This window comes from Protopterus annectens, chromosome 5.part0 (genome assembly GCF_019279795.1).
Source record: "Protopterus annectens isolate FY-2018-M chromosome 5.part0, PAN1.0, whole genome shotgun sequence".
Lineage (NCBI taxonomy): Eukaryota > Metazoa > Chordata > Ceratodontiformes > Protopteridae > Protopterus > Protopterus annectens.
This window is the reverse complement of record NC_056735.1, coordinates 1460586228-1460609603: the sequence shown is the minus strand read 5'-3', so window position 1 is coordinate 1460609603 and position 23376 is coordinate 1460586228. Positions and strand designations below refer to the sequence as shown.

At 38.1% G+C, this 23376-nt stretch overlaps 1 protein-coding gene across 1 annotated transcript in view; it reads left to right on the top strand.

Moving 5' to 3' along the window:
* Positions 1-23376, top strand: part of SLC15A1 (solute carrier family 15 member 1) — a 422183-nt gene that overhangs the window by 203062 nt on the left and 195745 nt on the right. The window contains exons 14-15 of the mRNA XM_044071289.1: positions 4365-4446; positions 18372-18494. Of these exons, the coding sequence (XP_043927224.1) occupies positions 4365-4446; positions 18372-18494 (205 nt within the window). The remainder of the gene's footprint in view (positions 1-4364; positions 4447-18371; positions 18495-23376) is intronic.

Sequence of the window (23376 nt, the reverse complement as noted above, 5' to 3'; positions counted from 1 at the left end):
AAACCGCATCATAGCACTGGTTTTATCTGGCAATGTTGCAGTTGCTGGGGGGTACCAAAATATGAGCAAATGATCTGTGCATGATATGTGCAGAAAAGTCTGATATACAGTGGAAGTATACCATGCACCTCTCAGCATAGCCTAAAGATAGCACTGCATGCATCATGTATAATCTTTGTAACTTTACACTATGATATAGTGAATGCCATGGGCAGAGTAATGGACTAGATGCCACTGCTTCACCTGTGTAGCTACATTCCATGCACAATCCTACTAGTAGGGTTTCGATGCCTTTGCGATTAGCTGGTCAACATTGTTATCATCACAGGTGGGACAGATGATAGACGGTGCTGTACTGCCACTTTTCAGTGACTGGCTGTGGCCATTGCACACACCAGACCAACACATGATCATGTTATGCAGAATACAGCAAGCTGTAAATATTGTGCATACAGTAGCATGCTTATATTGTAGCCCCCAGCAACTCATCCAGGCAATAGAAACAGGCTTCGATCAGGCCAAACACCTTCTTAGTTTAGATCCATGTCTGGGTCAGGGTGGTGTTAAAGTTCTCCTCAGTAGCACTGCACATGTAATGGACTGGTATCATTGGCCAAGGTTCCCATGCGTAGCCTGCATCACCTGGAAAACAAAACAGGGAATGGTCACATAAAAAAAGATAGGATTCATCACTACTACCTTTGCTGCTACATAGTTAGAAAATAACTATGGTTACCAACATTAGAACAGTCTGCACTTAGCGACTAGGTGACCATGATGAATCCCAACATGCAGGAAATGGAGGTACAGTGAACTTGTGTGCCATATCTGAGAATCATGGGCATTGCTAGGATGCTGGGCCAATAAGTTAGTGATGCATCCCCTATGCATCATACTCAACATGGCAGCTGATGACATGGTAGCCCTTTCCCTTCCTGTTATGACACTTCTTCCCCTGTGGTCTTGGTGGGACCCTTATAGCAATATAGATGCAATCTATTGCACCAACAACCTCAGGAAAGTGTGTTATTCTATAGGAGATGTGGTAGCACTGGCTCAGTCATTTAGTGATATTGGGAAATAGATCCACTCATCCAAATTTACCAAGAGTAGTATCATCAAGGGAGAAGCCTGCTAGAGACCCAGTGTGTCCCTAGTCTGTCTCTGAAAGGTCCCTAGTGCAGGTATATTGGAAGCTATATATACCTTGGTATCTGCTGGTATAAGAAGGCTACACATTCCCCCAATTCCTATTTGAGGGTAATACAAGATCACCAAAATGCTTATTATATCCTTGTTTAGTCTAAATATATACAGTAACTCCTATTCAGCTAAGTTCATGTGGGTTATTCTTTGCATATACCTATTTCTCCTAGATCGCCTAGCATTGATGAGTGCAATAGGTTTCAGTTTGACACAGAGAAACAATACAAAGTATGAAGCACTAAGGCTTACAGCAAATTGAAAAAAAATGTGCTGACTGCAATGTGACTGCAAAAAGGGTGGATCGCTTTTTATAGCAGATCTATGCATGGCTCAGTTATGCTTCAAAAAGCAGCTTTGAATCACAAAAGGCAAGAAGGGGGGCTCCTTTACTTAAGTAAATCACACATTTTCCACAGATTTCTCATTTGCATCTCATTATTCCCTCATTTGTATAAGACTTTCCTAATCACTTTTTAACTGCTACTCATACGTGGAGCCTATATTGCTTAATCGTGCCACATTTGTGCTTGGGTGCAGTCAGCTCCCATAAACACCGTGCTCAAGTAAAATGACTGTGAATACCACCCTTAGTCATTTCTAGTCTTTTTCCAGAATTGTAGATAGGTAGAAGATAGATAGATAGGTAGAAGATGAAAACATGAAGAGAGAATAAGTGATACAGAGAAAGAGAGAAAGGAATAGAGACAGAGAAAATGAAAGAGAAGTTAATGCTGTGGAAATCTCGTGCTGTGATTGCAACCAGTTTCAGAAATGTAGGGTGGGTAGTTTACATGTCAGGGCTACCAATCTTTTAAAATCTTATTTACATATTTATTTGCTAACATTTTTGTAATTGGGTAGGTGGACAGTTTTCAAAATCTTTTTAGCTACAACCTGGGATTTAAATAGCAGGTTGCACAATAGTAAATAGCATACATATGATATGCACTTGATAAAACATTTTGAGTAGACTTCATATACAGGAAGATAGAAAACAATAAAAACGTGCAAAAACAGTTACCAATATGGCAGTAGTGAGAATGTAGCAGTAGACTTTAACACAAATGTATCTACAGACTTAACATAGATGTGATTACAGTATTGCAACTACCAGGAACCTTATTTTAGCCTAAAAGGTCTAAGGATACTCTTCGCATGGACGCTGTCAATTTGTGCTCATCAATAGTCCTCCATGAATTAGAAATAATGACGTGGTTCAATGAAATTAAGTTGGGTGTCAGCTTAGATTCATTTGAAAGGAATTTGAGGGGATTCATGTTATTAAGTTACTCTGAAATATCGTAATGGTGATTTATTTATTTCGAATGGTGGTATCTTCTTGGAACATGATTACGTATGACTTGTATTGACTGTATGGTGATTGATCGACTGTCTGACTGATTTAATGACTAAGTGAGTGAGTGACAGGAATAAGTGGGCAGATGCACAGAATAGCAGGAATAACTGAATGGGCAGGGGAGCGCATGGCTAAAAGGGGGGATGGGGTTCACTTGAACTGTAAGAATAGTACTGCTAAAAGTATAACAATGTACATTATCAAAGAAAGTGTGCTGAACAAATATCAGGCACTTTCCAGATATGTGACATTGGCCATGAGTTGGAATATAGGAAAGAAATAGACAGATACAAGAGTAAAGATTCACTTTGACAGAATTTCATAAAATAACTTAGAGCAGGATGCAAAACATGTCACTGGGCCTCTCATCTGCAGTTATGTTGCTAATGTTTCCAGATGTATACATAATACACATTTTTATTTTACTACCCGTGTTTTTTTTTGTTTTATTTCATTTGGAAATATAAAAGATGGGATATAGGAAAGTTTGTAGCCCATTAAAACTACTCATACCTGCAAGGGGAAAGTATTCAATTATTTTGCCATGTGGCATATATTTATGTGATCCATTTTCACTCATTTTCTGACAGTTCAGTGCATCCCTTGGCTGTAAATCGTCACATGTAGGCACTCTTCCAGAGAGGTCATCAGATATGCTCTTGCAGTGTTGAGGAGTTGGATTGTTAGACGAATGGTCGCATTCTTAGGATGGAGGGGCTGGAACAACAAATAGTGCTATGCTTATTATAGAGGAGGTCATAGGTCATTAATGTGCACTGACATTATTGATTCAAAAGGAAGGAAAAATGTTGATCTCCTCTAGATATGGTATCCAGAAGTATATGAAAGCACTCTGATCCACAATGTAGCTTGCAGCAGGAGAAGTGTTGTGGTCTAGTGAAAAACAGGACAAACACAGCGGCTGACAACGACAGTTGGAGTCATGCTAAGATACTATGTCATACTACTATACTAAGACAGAGGAACATATGCAAGGAAAAAACAAAACTCTCAACATGAAAAAACAGCATAAAAGCAAAGTATATAAGGTTGAAAATAAATGCAATAATCCACTGAAAGTATTTTTACTGATAAGGAGATGGAAATAATGCAAACAAAACACTGTTCAAGATATATTTTATTAAAATGTTCAAACCTCTCAACTATTTTGGAGGAATAGTCCTGTTTTCAGGCCTGATTTACCCCCTACACAGGATGTCCCTATTTTTTAAGGTTAAGTCCCTATTTTCAGGCTTGATTTACCCCTTCACACAATTTTCTGAATCCCCCATCATCACATGTGATTTTTGAAGCTGTCTAGTACACAGAAAAACATACCACATGACCAACATACTAGTGGCAACAATCATTTTAAAAAGTAGATGTACATCTTAGATCTCCCCTTTTTTGAAGCAAAAATAAATGAGCTTATGTGGCAGAATTTTGCAATACAGTTCATTCATGTTTACAGATACTAGTGTCTCTTTGATAATGTGTTTGTGCTTTTCCATCATTTTTACTCAGTTTTTTTTTTTTAACATGGGGTTCTGAGTTGTATTTCACATTCCTACCAGAAGTAGGAAGAGATATGTGCTATCTGGTATTCAAATTTCATGCATTTTAGATGTCTAGATTTTTAGCTGATGTTCCCATTTTCAAGGACCTGTGTTTCTATTTTCAATTGATATAGATAAAGAGGTATGGTTTCAGTTCAGTTTTTCTTAGTGCCAGCTGTTCAGAATGTAATATTTGGATCTGTCAGCTAACCTATCTCTGTTCTTTTCTGATTTTTTTCTATTAGGCCTCTAAAAAAAATGACAGTTGGAATGTTCCTAGCTGGTATGGCCTTTATTGCTGCTGCCCTCTTGCAGATGGAAATAGATGTAAGTCAATATGTTGCATATATAATAACTGTTTTGTTAATAATTAGGATGTAGCAATGTTGTATTTATCAGGAGTGATTACTAGAATATACTCTGTACAGCAGTTTGTACCTTTGTTGAAGGTTGTGTGCCAGGGCTGGCAACTCGGCATGTAAAAATCTACTGCCAATCATTTGCGGACCGGAGTTCCGCTGTGGCGACCCCTAACCGGGAAAAGCCAAAAGACACAACAACAACTCTGTACAGCAATTTACAAAATGTTCCCATTAATTAAAACATTGTGCAGCCATGACCACACTTGTGTCTTTCTTTGGTTTCTACTGCACCTGATCATCTGTGATTCCAGTGCTGTAATCATCATCTTAGGGGAATATGGTGCATTTATGGGGGATTTGTAACTTGCTTGTCTGGCCTCATGCATGTCTTTAAAGGAGATAAAAAATTAGGGCCATTACAGTAAGCTAGTGCATCATCAGCACCTAAACTCCTTTCTCCAAAGGCAACATTCTGCTGCAATTGAAAAATAAACATTTCAGCCCAGGCTGTAATGATCAGTTTTATGAATTTTGGTTTTGAACTTCCATCAGTAGTACTGAATTAGTACTTAAAATTGTTGTATCTCAGTTAGAACAGATCCATGTTGTTAATGCCTTTCTTTCCTTTATTCATTAAGTCTTAGTAATAGTAATTCTCACATTGCAACATGAGTAATCCTGGAATATCTGATAATGCAAGCTTTATGTATCATGAACTATCAGTTATCTCCATTCAAAAGGAAACCCATTTTGGGAAAGGACAGTCACGTATTGCTGATTGCCACCTGTGAGTGGCTCAGAACTGGTCTCTTTGACAGATCTGTCCATACTCACTTAGCAGTCCTACTCCTTTCTCTCTTGTCCACTGATACCATTGTCCACTGATACCGCAGCAAGTTTTGATGCTCTCTAATTCACTCTTTTCTCAGTGTGTTTACTGATAGCACAGATAATATTTCTCAAAATGGCATGGCTAACTCCCTGTCCTGGAATCTCTCTGCCACCTCCCTGGTCCTGCTTTTATCACTTCTGTTGCCTGTCTGATATGTCTTTAACAGCCAATTGCACGACAACATGTATCTATCTCCCGTCTTTGGTTATGACCTTAGTCACCCCCTCCCATGTTACACTAACTCTAAACCCTAAGAACAGATTTGCTGTAATCTGATATATTTAAGATTTGCTTCTTCATATCAAACTCCCCTTGGAATGAACATCATTACCTCAGTCTTTCTAAGGCTAAGTGGCCTTCCTGTACCACCTTAGTAATAGGTGCTAATCTTAATCCTGCCCATTCCCCAAGCCCTAAACCTACACCTTACCTTAAAAAACACTTCCAACACTGCCACTATGCAAGACACACTCACAAACACAAACATGCACAAACACATACTGCAAACACATCTGTTCTCTTACCAAACTCCAGTCCTAACCCTCAAATATAAGCACTTGCACATAAACATATAAAACCCATCCACTCACTTATCCCTGACACTAACACTCAAACACCTGCACAGACAGTCTCACTGCCTTCAAATCCATTCACCTATCTTGACAAAACATACCTCAACATTTTGTCTGTTCAGCTACCTGTATGTTCGACATAAAGCACAACCCCCGGCAAACAATGCCCAAATCTGCAACTGACAATAGGCATGTAAGCCATATGTGTGTGTGTGTGTATATATATATATATATATATATATATATATATATATATCTACATACACATATATATATATATATATATATATATATATATATATGTGTGTGTGTGTGTATATATATATTTAAGACATTTCCTCAAAATATAAACACGGACCTCAGATAATCAAAACTAAGCAATCGTGCATCAACACATCAGAAAAACTCATTGTTTTTTGCATTGGAAGAAGCTTTCCTACACTCACACTCTTCCTGCTAAATAAATATACCAGTTCCCAGATAACACTACAGTGGAGAAAATGCAAACTTCCCATTTCCTACTGTTCTACATTCTTGCACAAGAAAAGCTGGTAATGTTCACTCAGCTGATTTTCAGTCAGCTGTACTGGATTCTCCCCTTTTTGATGTAAGCTATGGGTGTTATTGCAAAGACTGAATGTGTGTCAAGTCAACAGCTGCTTAATCAACCACATGTGGTTGACTTGGCAGTTGATCAACAGGTGTGCAAGATCGCACATACCTAGAGGATGGAAAATTTGCACTTACGTTGTGTTTATGTGAGTTTTGAGTTACTATACATAATTATCAGGGTATGTAGGAGATGCAGGGGGCTTGCCCTCTGCAAAAAAGGATGTTTTTTAAATTGCAGATTTTACATGCACTGAGACTGTTTCTCTGTGAAGGTGTACTACTGTGTTGGCTATGTTGTTTTTGACCTTTTGTGATTTACATTGCTGCAGCTGACTGTGGGTGTTTTAGACTATATGAAGTAACCCTATATATATATATATATATATATGTATAGAGAGAGAGAGAGAGAGAGAAATATATGTATATATCTATAGAGGGTCTACTTTTCTTCAAGGAATGCATGTTTCTCTGAATGTCAGTTAAGTGACACCATGTTTCTGAAAACTCACAAGTCCGAAAGCTCACACTACCGAACTTCACAACACCGAAACAGAAATTAAGTAAAACATGCAAACACCACAGCACAGAATATCTAACATTTTTACAGGGGGGCAAACCCCCTGCACCCCCTGCAAATTATATATACCAGCTCTGAGATCTCACTACAGTGCAATAAAGGTAAATTTCCTGATCCTTACTGTAGTGCAATCTCCACTTAAAAGCTACAAGTGCTGTCAAAAGACATCTCCATATCCTGAATACTGTTTTACATACCAGTGTATCAGCCATGCCAGAAAGCTGCAACAGTAGATGAGATGGTACAATAACACTATACACTGATAAGTCTTGCACCAACAGCATTACGTTTCACTAGAACGACCTTCAACATACTGAGCTTTCGGACTAGTGAGTTTTTGGAAAGGTGGTGTCGCTTAACTGACATTCATAGAAATGTACTTTTGATGAAGAAAAGTGGACCCTTTTTGATATCTCTCTCTCTCTCTCTATATATATATATATATATATATATATATATATATATATATATATATATATATACACACACACATACATACACACACACATATATAGTTATATATCTTTATATATATATATATATATATATATATATATATACACACATAGAAATGTACATAAAATATATATATATATATACACACACACACACACACACACACACACACACAAATTTATATATGTATCACTAACATAAACTTAAATGTATTTTATTTGAGCATTTACAGTGTGTTCAGTCGAATGCATGGGATTTCTGAGGTAAGAGTGAGTTTGGAGATTAAGAAGGTGGGAGAGTGTGTGTGTGTGTGTGTGTGTGTGTGTGTGTGTGTGTGTGTGTGTGTGTGTGTGTGTGTGTGTGTGTGCGTGTGTGCGTGTGCGAGTGCGCGTGTTATTGTATGCATTCTGTGTCCAAGATGTCATGTTGTAGTAGCGTTATGAGAAAGGGGGCAGGGTTATAGTTAGCACATATAAGTATAGTGAGCAGTGGGGCTAAGCCAAACTCTGTCCCTCTCCCTAATGCCAACCCTTCTCCTTAACACAGAAAAAATCTTCCTGTGACACTACCACTATTTTGATGATGTATGGCTGGATTTAGTGGTAGGATTAACAGATTACAAGATCTGTTAAGTTTTGGTATTTTGGGTGTTTGATGTATATATGTGTATGTATATATATATATATATATATATATATATATATATATATATATATATATTTATAGGATGCAGTTTCATTTGCTGAGAACTACTTTCATCAAGTACAAATTTTGCAGCACTATTCATTGATTGTGTGTTATGCTGTAGTTAAATTGCATAATGTAAACTACAGCATAAAAGTGGCTGCTTCACGTTGGTTGTGATTGTGCATCAGTGAGTATATCAAAGGGTGTGGGAGGTGAAAGCCTCATGTCGGGAGGATATGGGGATGAAGACCTCTATGTGATTCAATTGCTAGTGAGCCTGTAAGGTGCATTTGATGTTTTGTTAGACTTGGCATATTTACACGATTGTGATGCACATAACAAATTGATGACGTGGGAGCCAGCAAAGCAAGATGATCAGCTAAATGTTACTTGAACTGCACGTTTGACATAATGGTTAAGGTGTTTACCTGACAGAGAAAAGGTACACATTTTTCATTCTTAGCTTTGAAAGGGAAATTAACTATGGTTAAAATGGTGCAAAAGGCAGCTAGCTAGTACCTACCTATGAACTAAAAACTCAACAAAACCAGTATCTGTATCATAATTATTGACAACAGAAATAGTCTACACACAAAACATTGAACCCAAAATGTGGACCATTGAAAACATGGAAAATCAACTAAAATACAGTATTTTGCAGGGGGAGGGCAAGCCCCACTACACCTTCCATACCCGCTGCTAATAATGTATATATACCAACTCTGGGATCACACTACAGCTGGGAAAGGGCAAAACCCCACTTCTCACTGTACTGTGATCTTGGGCAAACAGTTAATTCCAGGTTGTGATGTTCCAGAAGTTGGACATTTTGGGTTTGATGTTTTGTATGTTGATTATTTGTGCAGCTGACAATTTTAAATAGATCTATCTATCTATCTGTCTATATATATATATATATATATATATATATATATATATATATATATATAGGAGCGCTACAGAATCCTGAAAGACCAAAATCTCGAAAGTTCAAAATACTGAAAACTCAAAATCCTGAAAACACACAGAATACCAACACTTATTATATTCCAGCACAAGTACATACAGAAACAAATAAAAGGCAAACCATATTACTCTTCTTCAAGTATAAGCAAGGGGAAAACCACCCTGCACCCCCCACACACACCCTGCTACTTAAATATATCAACTCCAAGATTGCATTTAATGTAGTGAAGTGCAATCTTGGAGTTGATATATTTAAGTAGCAGGGGGTGTGGTGGGTGCAGGGGGGCTTGCCCCCTGCATATATATGAAGGGTAATATGTTTCTGTATCTACTTGTGCTGGAATATAGTAAGTGTTGGTATCCTGTGTGTTTTCAGTATTTTGAGTTTTCAGTATTTTGAACTTTCAAGATTTTGGTCTCAGGACTTTGGGCTTTCAGGATATATATATATATATATATATATATATATATATATATAAAATGTGTTTCTTTCATAGATGAGTGGGGATTGAGAGGAGCTTAGAATATGTATAAGTGTGTTTGGGTGTTAGGGTTAGGTAATATTTAGATAAGTATATAGGTGTTGTGTGTTTGCATGTGAGGGTATGTCTTTTAGAAATAGGGTTGGGGTTTGGTAAGGGGTTAGATTTTATGTTGTTAGTGTTTGAAAGTGCATGTTTGTGAGTTGGTGTGTCTTGTGTAGTGGTAGTGTTATGGGGATGTTTTTAAAGGACGGTATGGAGTTAGGATTGGAGTGTGGGCAGGGATAGGTTTTGGGTTAGCACGCATTACTGAGGTGGGCAGGGTGCCAGGTTTATTTTTCACCAAGTCTCATGAAAATAAAAATAATTGGTCACTTGGTTAAAGTACCTGTGCCCCCAACAATATTACAGTCTCACAGAAGCACTTAAGGAACAGGCTGTCTTAAAAAGTCCTAGGTTGTAGTCCTAGACTAAACTACAGTTGCTGCTGTACATTTTACTGATAATTTCTCCAAGTACAGCATATAAGTTAGCACTATTGAGCTTTCACACTCCAGACTTCAGAGTCTTCAAGAGAAGGCATATTCAAAACACAAAAAAAGTATCCCTGTTTCGCCCTTCTGAACCTCCACAGGAGGAACAAACTTCCTGATTCTAGCTCTTTGTGCTATTTCCCTTTATAACACAGTAATGGGTAATACACAGTTTCCTGATTAGCATTCACGTTTTCTAACTCAGAATGTCAAAATACATAAGTACGTTGACATAGTGAAGTGTGCCAAAGTTTCGAGTGCATTTGTGATCAAGTTCACTTATGTTCGACTTGTGAATCTGTCAAAAGGAGAAAGACAGATTTCTGAATTAATTGTGTGTGTTTTGGATGCTAATGCTGAAAGTTTAGGATATACCTAGTTGTGGATTAATTGCATCTTGGGCTCAAAACATGGCACCCCCGCATTTTTTGAACCAGACATAAATGCTGATGTTCTTTTGGGTTGAACATTCCGATTTCAGAACATTCCCACTCCTGTCATTATACTTTTCCAGTGTCTATACCCATCTACTGCAGTGGTGATGCTGCAGTAGTGTTGTCACCTCACAGTACGACGTTGTCCTGTTCGATTCTCAGCTAGAGCGTCTTCTGTGTGGAGACATGTGTGAATGGGCGTACCTTCGTTGAAGGTTGTGCACCAGGGCCGGCAACTCGGCATGTAAAAATCTACTGCCAATCATTAGCGGACAGGAGTTCTGCTGTGGCAACCCCTAACCGGGAAAAGCCAAAAGACACAACAAGTGTCTATACCCATCAATTACAGCTATTTAACTGTATATATCTCTGATTTATGATTGTGATAAAATAAATGGCCATGGAAAAGGATTTCAAATTGCTTTACATAAATACATACTAGTCCTGCAGATCTAGAGTAATGATTGTTTAACCTGATCACAACAGCCAGGGTCAGCAACTTGCATCCACAGACATCCCCTCTGCCCAGCAATTATAATCCTATTATTGGCTGTGTACACTCCATATGTTTAATGGTGGAAAAATAAAGCTTATTCACACAAATGAATACCAGTCCTGCAAAGCTATACTGTTTAACATAAGCAAATAAGAGGGTAAGTTGCTTTCATCCACATGCAGCCCCCACTGTCCTCCAGCAGTTGCAGCCATCTTGCTTTCTATACTTTATCTAGGTGTGATAAAACATAAAACCTTTCAACTTCTTAGCAGAAAATTAGAGACAAAGCCAAAAAAATAATGAGGGACAGAGACCCAACTTAAAAAAACAGCTAGAGTAGCATTTTGTTGCATTAACATGCATTTTTTGAAGGATGTGAAATCTGAAACTAAACTCAGTCCTCAATGATTTTCCAGGAACCATACATTTTATGAACAAACAGTCCAAAATATGTGCAAAATTTGAGCATTCCCTGAAATCAGGGACAGTTGAAAGCTGTGTAATTTCATCTTTACTTCATATAAACAATAGCCACAGCTACTACATTTTACTTCACAGAAATGCACATTAGTCCACGTAAAGCCAAATGGTCAACTGAGGAAATAAACAGTGGGTAAGATACTTTTATCCACACACAGTCCGTACCCAGCAAAGTTGTAGCCACGCTGTCATGTAAAAATATAATTGTCAACTAAGTAATCTCTTTGTAATCTTGCTTTTTTTTGAAATGTACATCTCTCACCCAAATTAATTTAAAATGAAATACAATAGAAACCTCATCTGACACTGGAAAAAATACCTCTCAACTGATTACTCAAGATTCAGGGACAAACATATAAACTAAGTAATGGAAACCCCCTAGACTGAGGACATACTTTAAATGTTGCTCTTATATACTTAGAACATTATAAGAAAATTAGCTACTGCATTGTCATGCATTTTCTGAAGGATACAAAAGTCTGAAAAGTCAAATATCTGTCATCACTTAGTGACAGCAATCCTCAATGATTTGCACATATTTTATGAGGCACAGACAAAATACATCAGGCAAGGGACATTCTGTAAAATCAGGGACAATTTCAACTTTGTTTCACATAAAGACTTCCAAGAAATTAAATATTCCAATGCATTATATACAAATACACACTTGTCCTATAAAGCTAGTCTTTAAAGGAACAGACATGAGGGTATGTTGTTTTCATCCACAGCCAACCAGCACCCCCCTTCATTTAGTGACTGTAATCCTTAATGATTGCCATAAAACAATGGCTTTTATGAGGCAAAGACAAAAATATAACACAAAGTTGGGGCTAGTTTGTGAAATCATGCCTTCCCAATGTATCTTTGGAGGTGAACGAGCAGAAAGCTGTGGTACTGTGCTGTATTTGTTTATTTATAAATACATAAGTAAGTTATCAAATAAATAAATAAAAGTAGTGTCACCAACCCATGTTGTACATGCACAAACTGTAGGCCATGTCAGGATAGAAGAGGAAATACGAGCAGTGTCTATCACTTAACATTTTTGATTTTAACTTTAATGATACCAGTTAAGTTCAGAACATTAACTGAAATGCATAAGGAGTGCTGAAAGTAACAATTTATTTTAAAGAACTAAATTATTCTGTTTGGCCACTGGTCACTCTGGAGCTGGGGCCCTGGGCAGCTTCCTGAGTCACCCCTATTATAATCCGCCAATGGATATACTGAATATTTAGGCATTAGGGGTTAGGATTGTGTGTGCAAGTGTTTGTGGGTCAGGGTTAGAGAAGGGACTAGGTTAGAGGTTATATTTAGTGCCAAAAAGATTAGATTTAGTGTTCTGCATATGTGCTGTTATATGTCGTGGAAGTCTGAATGTCTTGTGTAGTAGTAGTACTAATTAAAGTTCGATGAAAATTCAATCACCACATTATTTATTTGACTGTCTTGCCCCCTTGCACATCTATAATAATGCTTGTTAACATTAATCTTAACCCTGCCCCCGTCCCTGACACCCACCGTACACCTTACCTTACAAAAAACTTTCCATAACACTACCATTAACTTTTGCACTTTCATTGTTTTGGGTTTTCAGTAAGTTGATTGTTCTATATTTTGCATTAATTCTTTTGGATTTTGATTAAACATAATGTAATGACATGCCAATATACATATAGGTGTATGGCAGTTGTTTGAATAATGTATTGATTGAATGTATGCAGAGTATGAACTTTTCATCAAATATGAAAATGTTTGATGACTGAAGTTATCAAGAGCTTTTAAGTCAAACTGCATTGCTGTGCAGTATTGAACTGTTTTAGTTATAATTTGTTGTAGTTGTAAGCAAAGGATATGCTATTTGTAGTGGTTAGTAGTGCCCTGTGAAGTATCAAATGCTTAGACTGTAATGTTTACCTGTAAAACTAGTATTTAAGTTTGTAACCTGTAACACAGAAAGACTTTGCGTGCAGCTGAGCTTTTGGCAGCTACTTACTGTGTTAAACAGCACTAATACTAGAACAAAGTACTATCTAACATTCTGCCTTAACCCTAGACCACCACTCAGGTGAACCTTCCATAAAACCGGGTCCCTATACCATAAGTGCACAACCGTAATACAGTACATGTCCTGATAACATGGCTATGTAATTTATGTCTCTGTAGCCAGCTTGGTTAATATGGGCATCCTACGACAATGTAGCAATTGTCTCATGTACTCAGACAATCTTTTAACCCTTAAAGAAACTAACACATTCTGTGAGAGATGTACATACATAACTTCCTTGTGGGCAAAAATCTCACTTATTAACAAGGTTGTCAAGAAAACACACACTACCTCCTTTAAACACACACACACACACACACACACACACACACACACACACACACACACACACACACACACACACACACACACACACACACACACCTTCTTATGCTGAGGCACTTAAAAGAAACCTTCTAAAACCTTAGAGACCTAAGCTGTCAGATGGCAACACCTGTCCTCAGAAACCATTAAAAGTGACGCCAAACACCACGCATAAGCCTATACCCAATGGTCCCCAAAGTCCATAAGGCAAACAAACCCTTTACCTAGTACTCTTGTCATAAGAGATACTATTGTATGACATATATACCCCTCTCACCAGACAGGACAAAGAGCAGATGATGGAACTAGGATCCATAATATCACGTACACATTCAGGTAAAAGCGCCACAGGTACCAAAGTCCATTTGGGTGAAAATGACCTGAGACATATGTCAATGGACCATACAAAAGAGACATATGATGAATAGTGCCACAGAGAGGTACATGCCTTGCACTGAGCAGCATCCTACCTTCACCTAGGATGACTGATTTTTTTATAATTGGCTTAGTTACTGGTGTCACTCCAAGGGGATCCAATATCTATCAGCATGGGAGGACTTGGTTAACAGACTACATTTCTTTGCCAAGGATGATCTGCATCTATCCACCCTGGGCTTTCAGATATTGGCTAAAGCTTTATCCACCCCTTACACCATTTCTTAGTTGAAGCCAAAATGACAAACCTACCTACAGAGCAAAAAGAACTAAAAGTGACCTTAAGATATTACTGCTCATTGCTAGGACCCTAAACAAGAAGCTCAACACCCTACAAGCTCTCCTTACTCTGGTGACTACAGACATCTGTCCTGATATTGAGACTTGGTTTAAAGCCTCAGAAAGTCTACTGGCAGTGCAATGCTACAGTGCCTTCCACACATTTAGACCAACAGCTGCACAGATAGGGACTAAAGGTGGAGGTATCTCAATTGATGTTAGCAGCAAACACAAGTCCAGGTTGGTTAAACAGGATGGGGCCCCAGAGCTCATCCACATCCAAGTTTCCAGAGACAAGTTTCTGTACCACATTCTGGCCAACTACATGTCACCTGCAATGAACAACAAATCTCACAACTTGTACCTAGACCTGTTAGAGATACTTATTATCCAACCAAATACTCTATTCATGGGATACTTTAACTACCCTCTATACTCTCAGAGACATAGACTGCCTCTAACTCACATTCACAACATTTCCTGGATTTTGTCAGCAAAAACATCCTGGACCAGATACTGTGCACTCCAACAAGAGAATCAAACATATTGGGATGATTATTTACCAACATGGGTGTGTGTTACCTCCCATATCACTTTCTCATTGGTGAGGTCAGACCACAAAGTCGTCTCCCTTAAAATAAAAATCAACGCAGAAAACCCAACTAAATCATTAACAGTAGAAACTATTCTAAAGCAAACTATATCCTATTAAGCAACAGTTTGTCAAAATTCAAGGCTGCACCAGAATTATTCACAGATAACTGTAATGAGGCTGCCATACCTACCAGAAGTAAGCCCAACTATAACACCAAAAACAAACTTCATTGGTGGAATCCTAACCTTAACTGGCTTTATAGTAAAATAAAAAAAGTCATGGCCAAAATCAGAAACATGAACTCTCATAGAGACAAGAGCTATCTGGCAGACTTCTTTGAGAGAGCCACCAAGGCTATGAACAACGGGAAAACCACAAATGCCACCTACCATGATCTGGTCAAGGCATTCAATACAATAACCCACTCAGATGTTGTTGATGAACTCTCAGACCTAGGAGTAAATCCCTACATAACTCTCCGGATTGCTCAAGGATAGGATCAAAGAAGTTAGTATTGGTTAAACCACTTCCACCAGGAGACCAGTTACCAGCTGAGAACCCCAGGGTTCCACACTGGGACCACTTCTGTTTGGCATCTACTTCAGAATTTAAGGCTACTGTCAAAGGTCTCTGGCTCATCAAGTTTGCAGATGACTGTAAACTGGGAGTTATCATAGAATCCCTCCATGAGACCAACATCCTACAAGAAGGTCTGGCACAAACAAATGATTGGTGTCAGAGCCACAGATTAAAACTCAACACAAACAAATTGTGTTATAGTGCACTTTGGGAAATTGTTCACCCAAGCTAATTGCTTCATTGATAAAATACCCCTAGGAGTTGACCTGGTTCTTAAGGACCTGGGAGCATATGCATACAGCAACCTGGCCTTCTATCAACACACAGTCAAGATAGTAAGAAAATAATTTTATGTCACCCAACTCATAAACAGATGTATGGTTGCCAGGTCCAAGGAAGTTATAGTACCTCTCTACCTAGCCCTTATCAGACCCATCATTGAGTATAATGCCCCCTTTGGCATGTACCTAACCAGGCACTTGCAACAGTTGAAATGCCCTCAAAGCTTTCTCTTCAAGATAATTAAAGGTATGAATACTCTGTCCAACATAGATCCCATTAAGGCTCTATCTCTGTACTCAATATCTTATAGGTTACTGAGAGGTGATCTACGTCTGGCATATATGGTATATTCAAACCCAGCTCTGATGGAGCTCTTGCACGTCTGCAAAACAAACAGCACTAGGAATACTAGATCCAAGGACATAAACTTTGCCTGTGACTTAAATAGAATGTGATGGCGAAACTGATATGTGTCTCAAAGAATCCTTGCGCTATGGAATAAGCTCCCCATGCATATGAAGCAGAGTTTATCTCTCTCTCTCTCTCCCTATTCAAAAGAAACCTTGATCATTGAATGGGAAGTTGCAAATTCACCTCTGGTATGGCCACCATGTCTCTGATGAACAGAGGTCAACAGTAACTAAACAATTCACAAACTAAGATACCACCTAACATAACCCTTACCTGCTCTCTTACTAAGACACCCCACCATATAGTAGTCCAAGGTACTCGGGGACAAAATTGGGTTAGGTTGCATGCCTAGGTTTATAAAAACCATGAATGTATGAAACTATAAATTCACTGGTGGTGCAGTTTGTTAGTGTAAACCAGCAATGATTTGTTTTTGTTGTTTATTTTTTTCTTGATATTTATGTGATTATAGAGTTGATATATATACATTTGGTGGGGAGACAAAACCATGGAAAAATACTTTTAGTTTTGGTATTACTGTATGCGATGTGCAGGTCGGTCAAGTCCACCTGCACGGGTCCTGCATTATGAAAGTTGTAATGTTAAAAACAACATTACCAACTGTCCAAACCTTGTCCCTCTTCTGGACTCATGGTAAGAGCTGTAGGGAGTTTCATGGTTTGGTGTTTATGTTGGGTATACTGGAATTCAGCATTTGCGGCATGTTTTTGAGCACTGGAGGACTTGACCGCTTGTGTGTTAAGTACATGATAGTAAATCTATACATGTATTATATAATCTAAAAAAATATATATATATATATATATATATATATATATATATATATATATATATATATATATATAGATCCCCTACACTACACCGACACACCACAAAGCCGACGCCCGAAAGACTGACACTAGAAGACCGACAACACAGATGATCGACAAGGTGAAATTCCCAACAGCCAAAACACCGACATGGGCAACGTGTGAGCGTGACTCGGTAAGTGTGCGATAGTGAGGGGTTTAGGGTTAGGGTGCGGGAAAGGTGAGTGTGCGGTAGTGAGGGATTTAGGGTTAGGGTGCGGACAGGTAAGTGTGTGATAGTGAGGGATTTAGGGTTAGGGTGCGGACAGGTAAGTGTGCGATAGTGAGGGGTTTAGGGTTAGGGTGTGGACAGGTAAGTGTGCGATAGTGAGGGGTTTAGGGTTAGGGTACGGACAGGTAAGTATGCGATAGTGAGGGGTTTAGGATTAGGGTGCGGGAAAGGTGAGTGTGCGATAGTGAGGGATTTAGGGTTAGGGTGTGGGCAGGTAAGTGTGCGATGGTGAGGGATTTAGGTTTAGGGGCGGGTTAAGTGAGTTAGGGTTAGGGTTCGGGTAGGGTAAGTGTGCGGTAGTGTCGGACCTTAGGGTTAGGGTTTGGGTTAAGGTTAATGCATATATAGTTGTGTGTAATGTGTAGTTTACGTTTTGTGTGTCGGTGTTATGGTGTTCGGTTTTGTGAGTTGTCGGTATTGTGTGTTGTCAGTCTTTTGGTGTCGGTGTTTTGGGCGTTGGCTTTGTGGTGTGTCGGTGTAGTGTAGGGGATCCATATATATATATATATATATATATATATATATATATATATGTGTGTGTGTGTGTGTGTGTGCTGTGTGATTCCTTAAATTATTAACTTGTTCTTAGTCTTATATTATCAAAAGCTTCTTGTATTACCATTAATTCATTAATCCTATTTTTGTTTTAGAAAACTCTTCCAGCTTTGGCAGGTAAAGGCGAAGTACAGCTAAGAATTATCAATTCGGACACCCAAGATGCAACAGTACAGTTAAATGGAGCAGAAATGCCATTAGTAGTGGCAGCAAGACAGGTATGTCAGACCGAGGAAGATCTGTGACAATAGAATAGTGCAACTGCTATACTGTAGAACCTGTTTTTGGATGGCCTGCATATACGAGGTCTATATTATTCATCATTTCCATGGTTATTTATTTAATTTTTATGTGTTTATTTATTTATTTTTATTTTTGAAGCTACTATTCACCCTGCACTAGCTACAATAATGTTACCACTATTAATATGACATTTTCTGCATTGCTTGGAAAATATAACAATACTTCTGTTTACAGCCTTACTTCTTAGCCTGTGCCACACAGGATTATTCCAGTCACTTTACCTAGGGAACTGTGACTTAATTTTATCCTTCCATTTCCCGTCATTCTTAAAGATGTCCCTCTAGTTGGATTGCTACCTTTGGAAGTTGCAAAAACGTGACTAAAGCCCCACCCTTTGCCCTGTTTCAATAAATATTATTTATTGCTTTTCTTTCAAAATTAATAATCATGCAACAGTTTTGAAGAAATGTTAAATAGTATGTAAAATGCAAAAGATTAGCAAATGTATAAACATACTTTACATGTTCAAAGGTATTTGTAATATTGTTTTGGCAAAAGGGATGCTTGTTGAAACTATTACACTAGATAAGTACAGGGGTCTAAAATCATAGTGAGGAATTGGGGACTGGTAAAAGAATTTGCTCCCTTCAATGCATATTTTACAATTTTCGTGAATCCAAGTCGTAATACATCTACAATATTTTTATAGTGAAGACAAAAAATCATATGCAATTTATTACAGAGAAATCAGATTAACTGGAGAAGAGATGCATTGTTTTTATCTTTTATAGAACAGAATGCTCAGACATTTCTGTATGCTGTTTAAAGATGAGTCATGGAGAGGATTCTTCTGAGTAGTGTAATAGCCTGCTGATGGTCATGTTTCACAACACCAGAATGCCAGTGAAAAGAAACAATAGACTATTCTGACAAAGTAATTTAAATGCAAACAAGAAGTCCAAGTGAAACTGTAAACATGTTGGGAAAATTACCTCAGAAATATTTTAGTTCTCAGAATGACTCAAAAATATTTGACCAGTTCTCTCCAAAACTGAATTTCTAATCAGGAAACCTTGAGTGGTGGATTTCCTGGCAGAGACTCTAATTTTCTGACTCTCAGGAAAGATTCCTGACAAGTGGCAACCCAACACTCCAGTTATAGCATATGTGAGCTAAACATATCTACATATGACTGCATTGCTTCTTCACCGTCCATTACACGGAAAACTTGTCTTCCTATAATGTCATTTTTCCTGTTCAAAAATTACTGAGAGCTTTTCCCAAATGGTTTTTGTACCATGAACGTAGGTCTTTTACCCCCCCCCCCCGACCTCCTTCCACATACTGAAATCATTCTTTCATTTCAGAGGTGTTACTTCATTCTTTTCTCTTGTTAGATCCTGGTCAATTTATAGGGACACTGTAGAACAAACATCTCATTTGCACACACTTGTCCGGATTTCCTTGTGACATCTTAACCACTATATAACCACAAAGAACTATAACATTATCACATCTGTAATACTGTGTGTAATAGTGTCTGTAATTTGTATCCTTCCTTTATATCCATAGTCCACTGGCACACTGGTCTTGTGTGTGTGTGTGTGTGTGTGTGTGTGTGTGTGTGTGTGTGTGTGTGTGTGTGTGTGTGTGTGTGTGTGTGTGTGTGTGTGTGTTTCCTGCCTGCCAAGATCAAAATGCCAAAGTGCATATCCCAGCTCATATCAGCAGGATTGCAGGTTTGCCTGGAGGCAAAGTCAAAACAAAATCAAAGCAGACAAATACATCTAAAAGTAGAGTATCATATGTAAGATGCAAACAAATCTTAGATGTCAGAACAAAGGCTAACTGGAGCAAGTCATGGCTAAAAAGGGCCTGAGGACCAACTCACCTATATGATTAACAAATATAATAAATAAACAAATAAATAATTTCTAAAAACAAAACAGATCTCAAAAGAACTATACACAGACCTTTTGGTTACTGTATTTTGAAAACTTTGGTATAGATAATACTCATTATGTAACTATTGTTGTAACTCTGAAACTTCTGGAGCTTTGTGATATTTTATCTCACTGTTGCTTTTACACATTTAGCTGTGCTTCTACATAATTTTCACAAAGTATATGCTTCAATCAACACATATCAGACAAAGCTTAATATCTGTCAAACATTTTCCATACTAAAAGTATGCGTGATAACTGTGTTCAGCACAAGATTTTGCTTGAGACAGCGCTATGAAGCTATCTGCAAAACAGCCAAATGCATTTATTTGAAAATAGGGTAGGCATCAGCCAAGCTCTAGCTAAATATGCTTAGAAGTATATATTTCAAATGCTGTTCACCACCCAAAGAAGTTTATAATGGCCAGTTTATTGCCATAGAAGAAAATCTGTGATGGCAACACCATCAGAATATATTACTCATCAAATCCAATTTTTGTTGGGTTAGACAGGCAAGAATCGACTACATATCCGAGTGCTGTCTTTCCTCAGACCATTACGGACAAGGGCTCTACACCAGGCCGCCATCATGTGTTGGGTGCCACCTTTATATTCCTAACACTGAAGCAGCTTGGTGATAGTATGCATGCCTGTGGCTGCATGCACACAGTGTGGAACACTGGCACCCACCACAAAGATGAGTGTAACATAGGAAGAAGGGGGCAGATGATGATGACTTCTTGTTTTGTTGACATTGTAGTAAATTCAAGATGCTGAAAGTTATGGAATCATTAGATACCCAATTAAGTTCCTGATCTGGTTTCAAGAAATAGAATAAACAAGTATGGGAAACACAATTTATGCAAGGACATTAAACCTTTTTTCCACTTCACTGTACATTGTAAGCAAAATAAAATCTGCATTTTGCCACGGATAGAACAATTTACTGGATACAGGAAGAAATGCCCCAGTTTTATTAGCATCTCACTGAAAAGCATATATTATCTCCCTTTTCTCTTTAACACACCCTGTTCCTTAACAAAAAAGAGGTAGGGCTCCCTAAATAACTTTTCAGTTTCTTTTTCTTGGTGGGTCTCCTGCCTGATGACCAGAAAGCAGCAAAGACTGATGGTGGTTACTGATGCATGTTTATCTGGATAGAAAGGGAATTCTGTCCACAATCTGCAGTTTCAAATAGCTGCACAAGTTTCAGATGCAGGATTCAGAATTTAATTACTTGGGTAGTGCAGAAGACTACAGCATGCCAAGTTATAGTTTAGTTAGCAACATTTCAACCACACATTTACAATAGCCCTGTGTTTGATTAACATTTTGTTGATATATCTTGTCCATATGTTTTCCCAGGACCTTTTCTAATGCTTTCTTTACCCCCCACCCATTACTACTTTGAGAATCCTTTTCACCCGCCAACCCTGTACATTGGTGTCTTTCCGATTATGGGATAGCCTCTGACTGTTTTCATTATTGAAGCTATATGATTAAAAGTGAGAAAGGAAAAAGAAACCATGATAGTCTAGAAATAAAAGTAATATGGGAACAGAATTACCTTATGGAAGTTAGAAATAAGAAAAGGATACATGAAAAGAAAAGAGTGATGTTGAAGTCTGGCAGGGCTACCCACCCAGGTTTGTGAACATTTGCTGTAGGTGATGGTCACTGTTGATGTGACACCCTAACCCCATGTGCAAGAAAGGGTGTTGATGCCGATGCTGGTATGAGCAGATGCTCCAAACCATCTGGTGAAGATGGCCTTCCTCCTCTAAAGTAACAAATATTTTTCTAATACTTCTCCTGGATATTACATTCACAAGAAGATAACACGTCAACAGAAGCACTCACTAGGAAAATACAGGATAACTTGGATAATGTTTAACATAATTTCTTTTTGCTTGGACATCCTGCCCTGCATCTAGAATGCAGAAGAACCTAATCATGATTGATGGAATGATTTTATCTTAGAAAAGAAGGAGTTTGATATATAAGGTACAGCCTCAAGCTGAGCTACAGTGGTCCCTGAAGCATGGTGGGAAAGTGAAACACTCAAGTAGTACAGGCAACCTACATTTGCAAGAATGCAGTCTGATTTACTAGTGGCATATTTACTAGTGGTGTGTTTACTAGTGGCATGTTTGCTAGTGGTGTGTTTACTAGTAGCATGTTTACTAGTGTCATGCTTACTACTATTGCTTCTGTGCCCTATTGAGAATTTTAATCTCCTTTCTCAATTATAGGTTAGTTCAACTCCTTTTCTATGGCAAACTTTTCTGCACTCACTTCTCCTAAAGACCTCCAGTGAGCTCTTGTGCTTTGCAAAATATAGGGGTTTCTCCCTAACTACATCCAGATGTTTCATCATAGACAAAAATGCACATGGAATATGGAAAAATATGTTTCATCCTTTTTTTCTGTCTGGTCTCTTCCTGAACATCAAAAGTCTTCTATTTCTTCTCTTAGGACATAATATTTTAAGCTCACTATCTTGAGAGAAAAATACACTTTAAAACAAGAGAAAAGAACTTTCTGCACAACTTTTCAACCTTTCCCTCCCACCCTTGTTAAATGCTAAGCATATCAGAAAATGAACAATAAGTACACTTCATGAGCAGCAACAAATTGTACAACATGGAATTCAGAACTGGTAAATGCAGGCATAACTGGCTTGGTAAAGAAGGGTTACTTTTATAGCTCAGATTTTTCTGGAAAGTGTTTACAAAGCAGAACAAATGACAATAAATTGCTGTTACGACACCTTTTTTGACATGCTGACATTTATATAACTACAGGGACCATAGGTAAAATCCCTTACAGAACAAAAGTCATCCTGAAGAGGCTTTTTCAACTAAAAATGTGAAATTTGCTATGAATCATTATGGTAGGAGCCATCAGTCAGGGG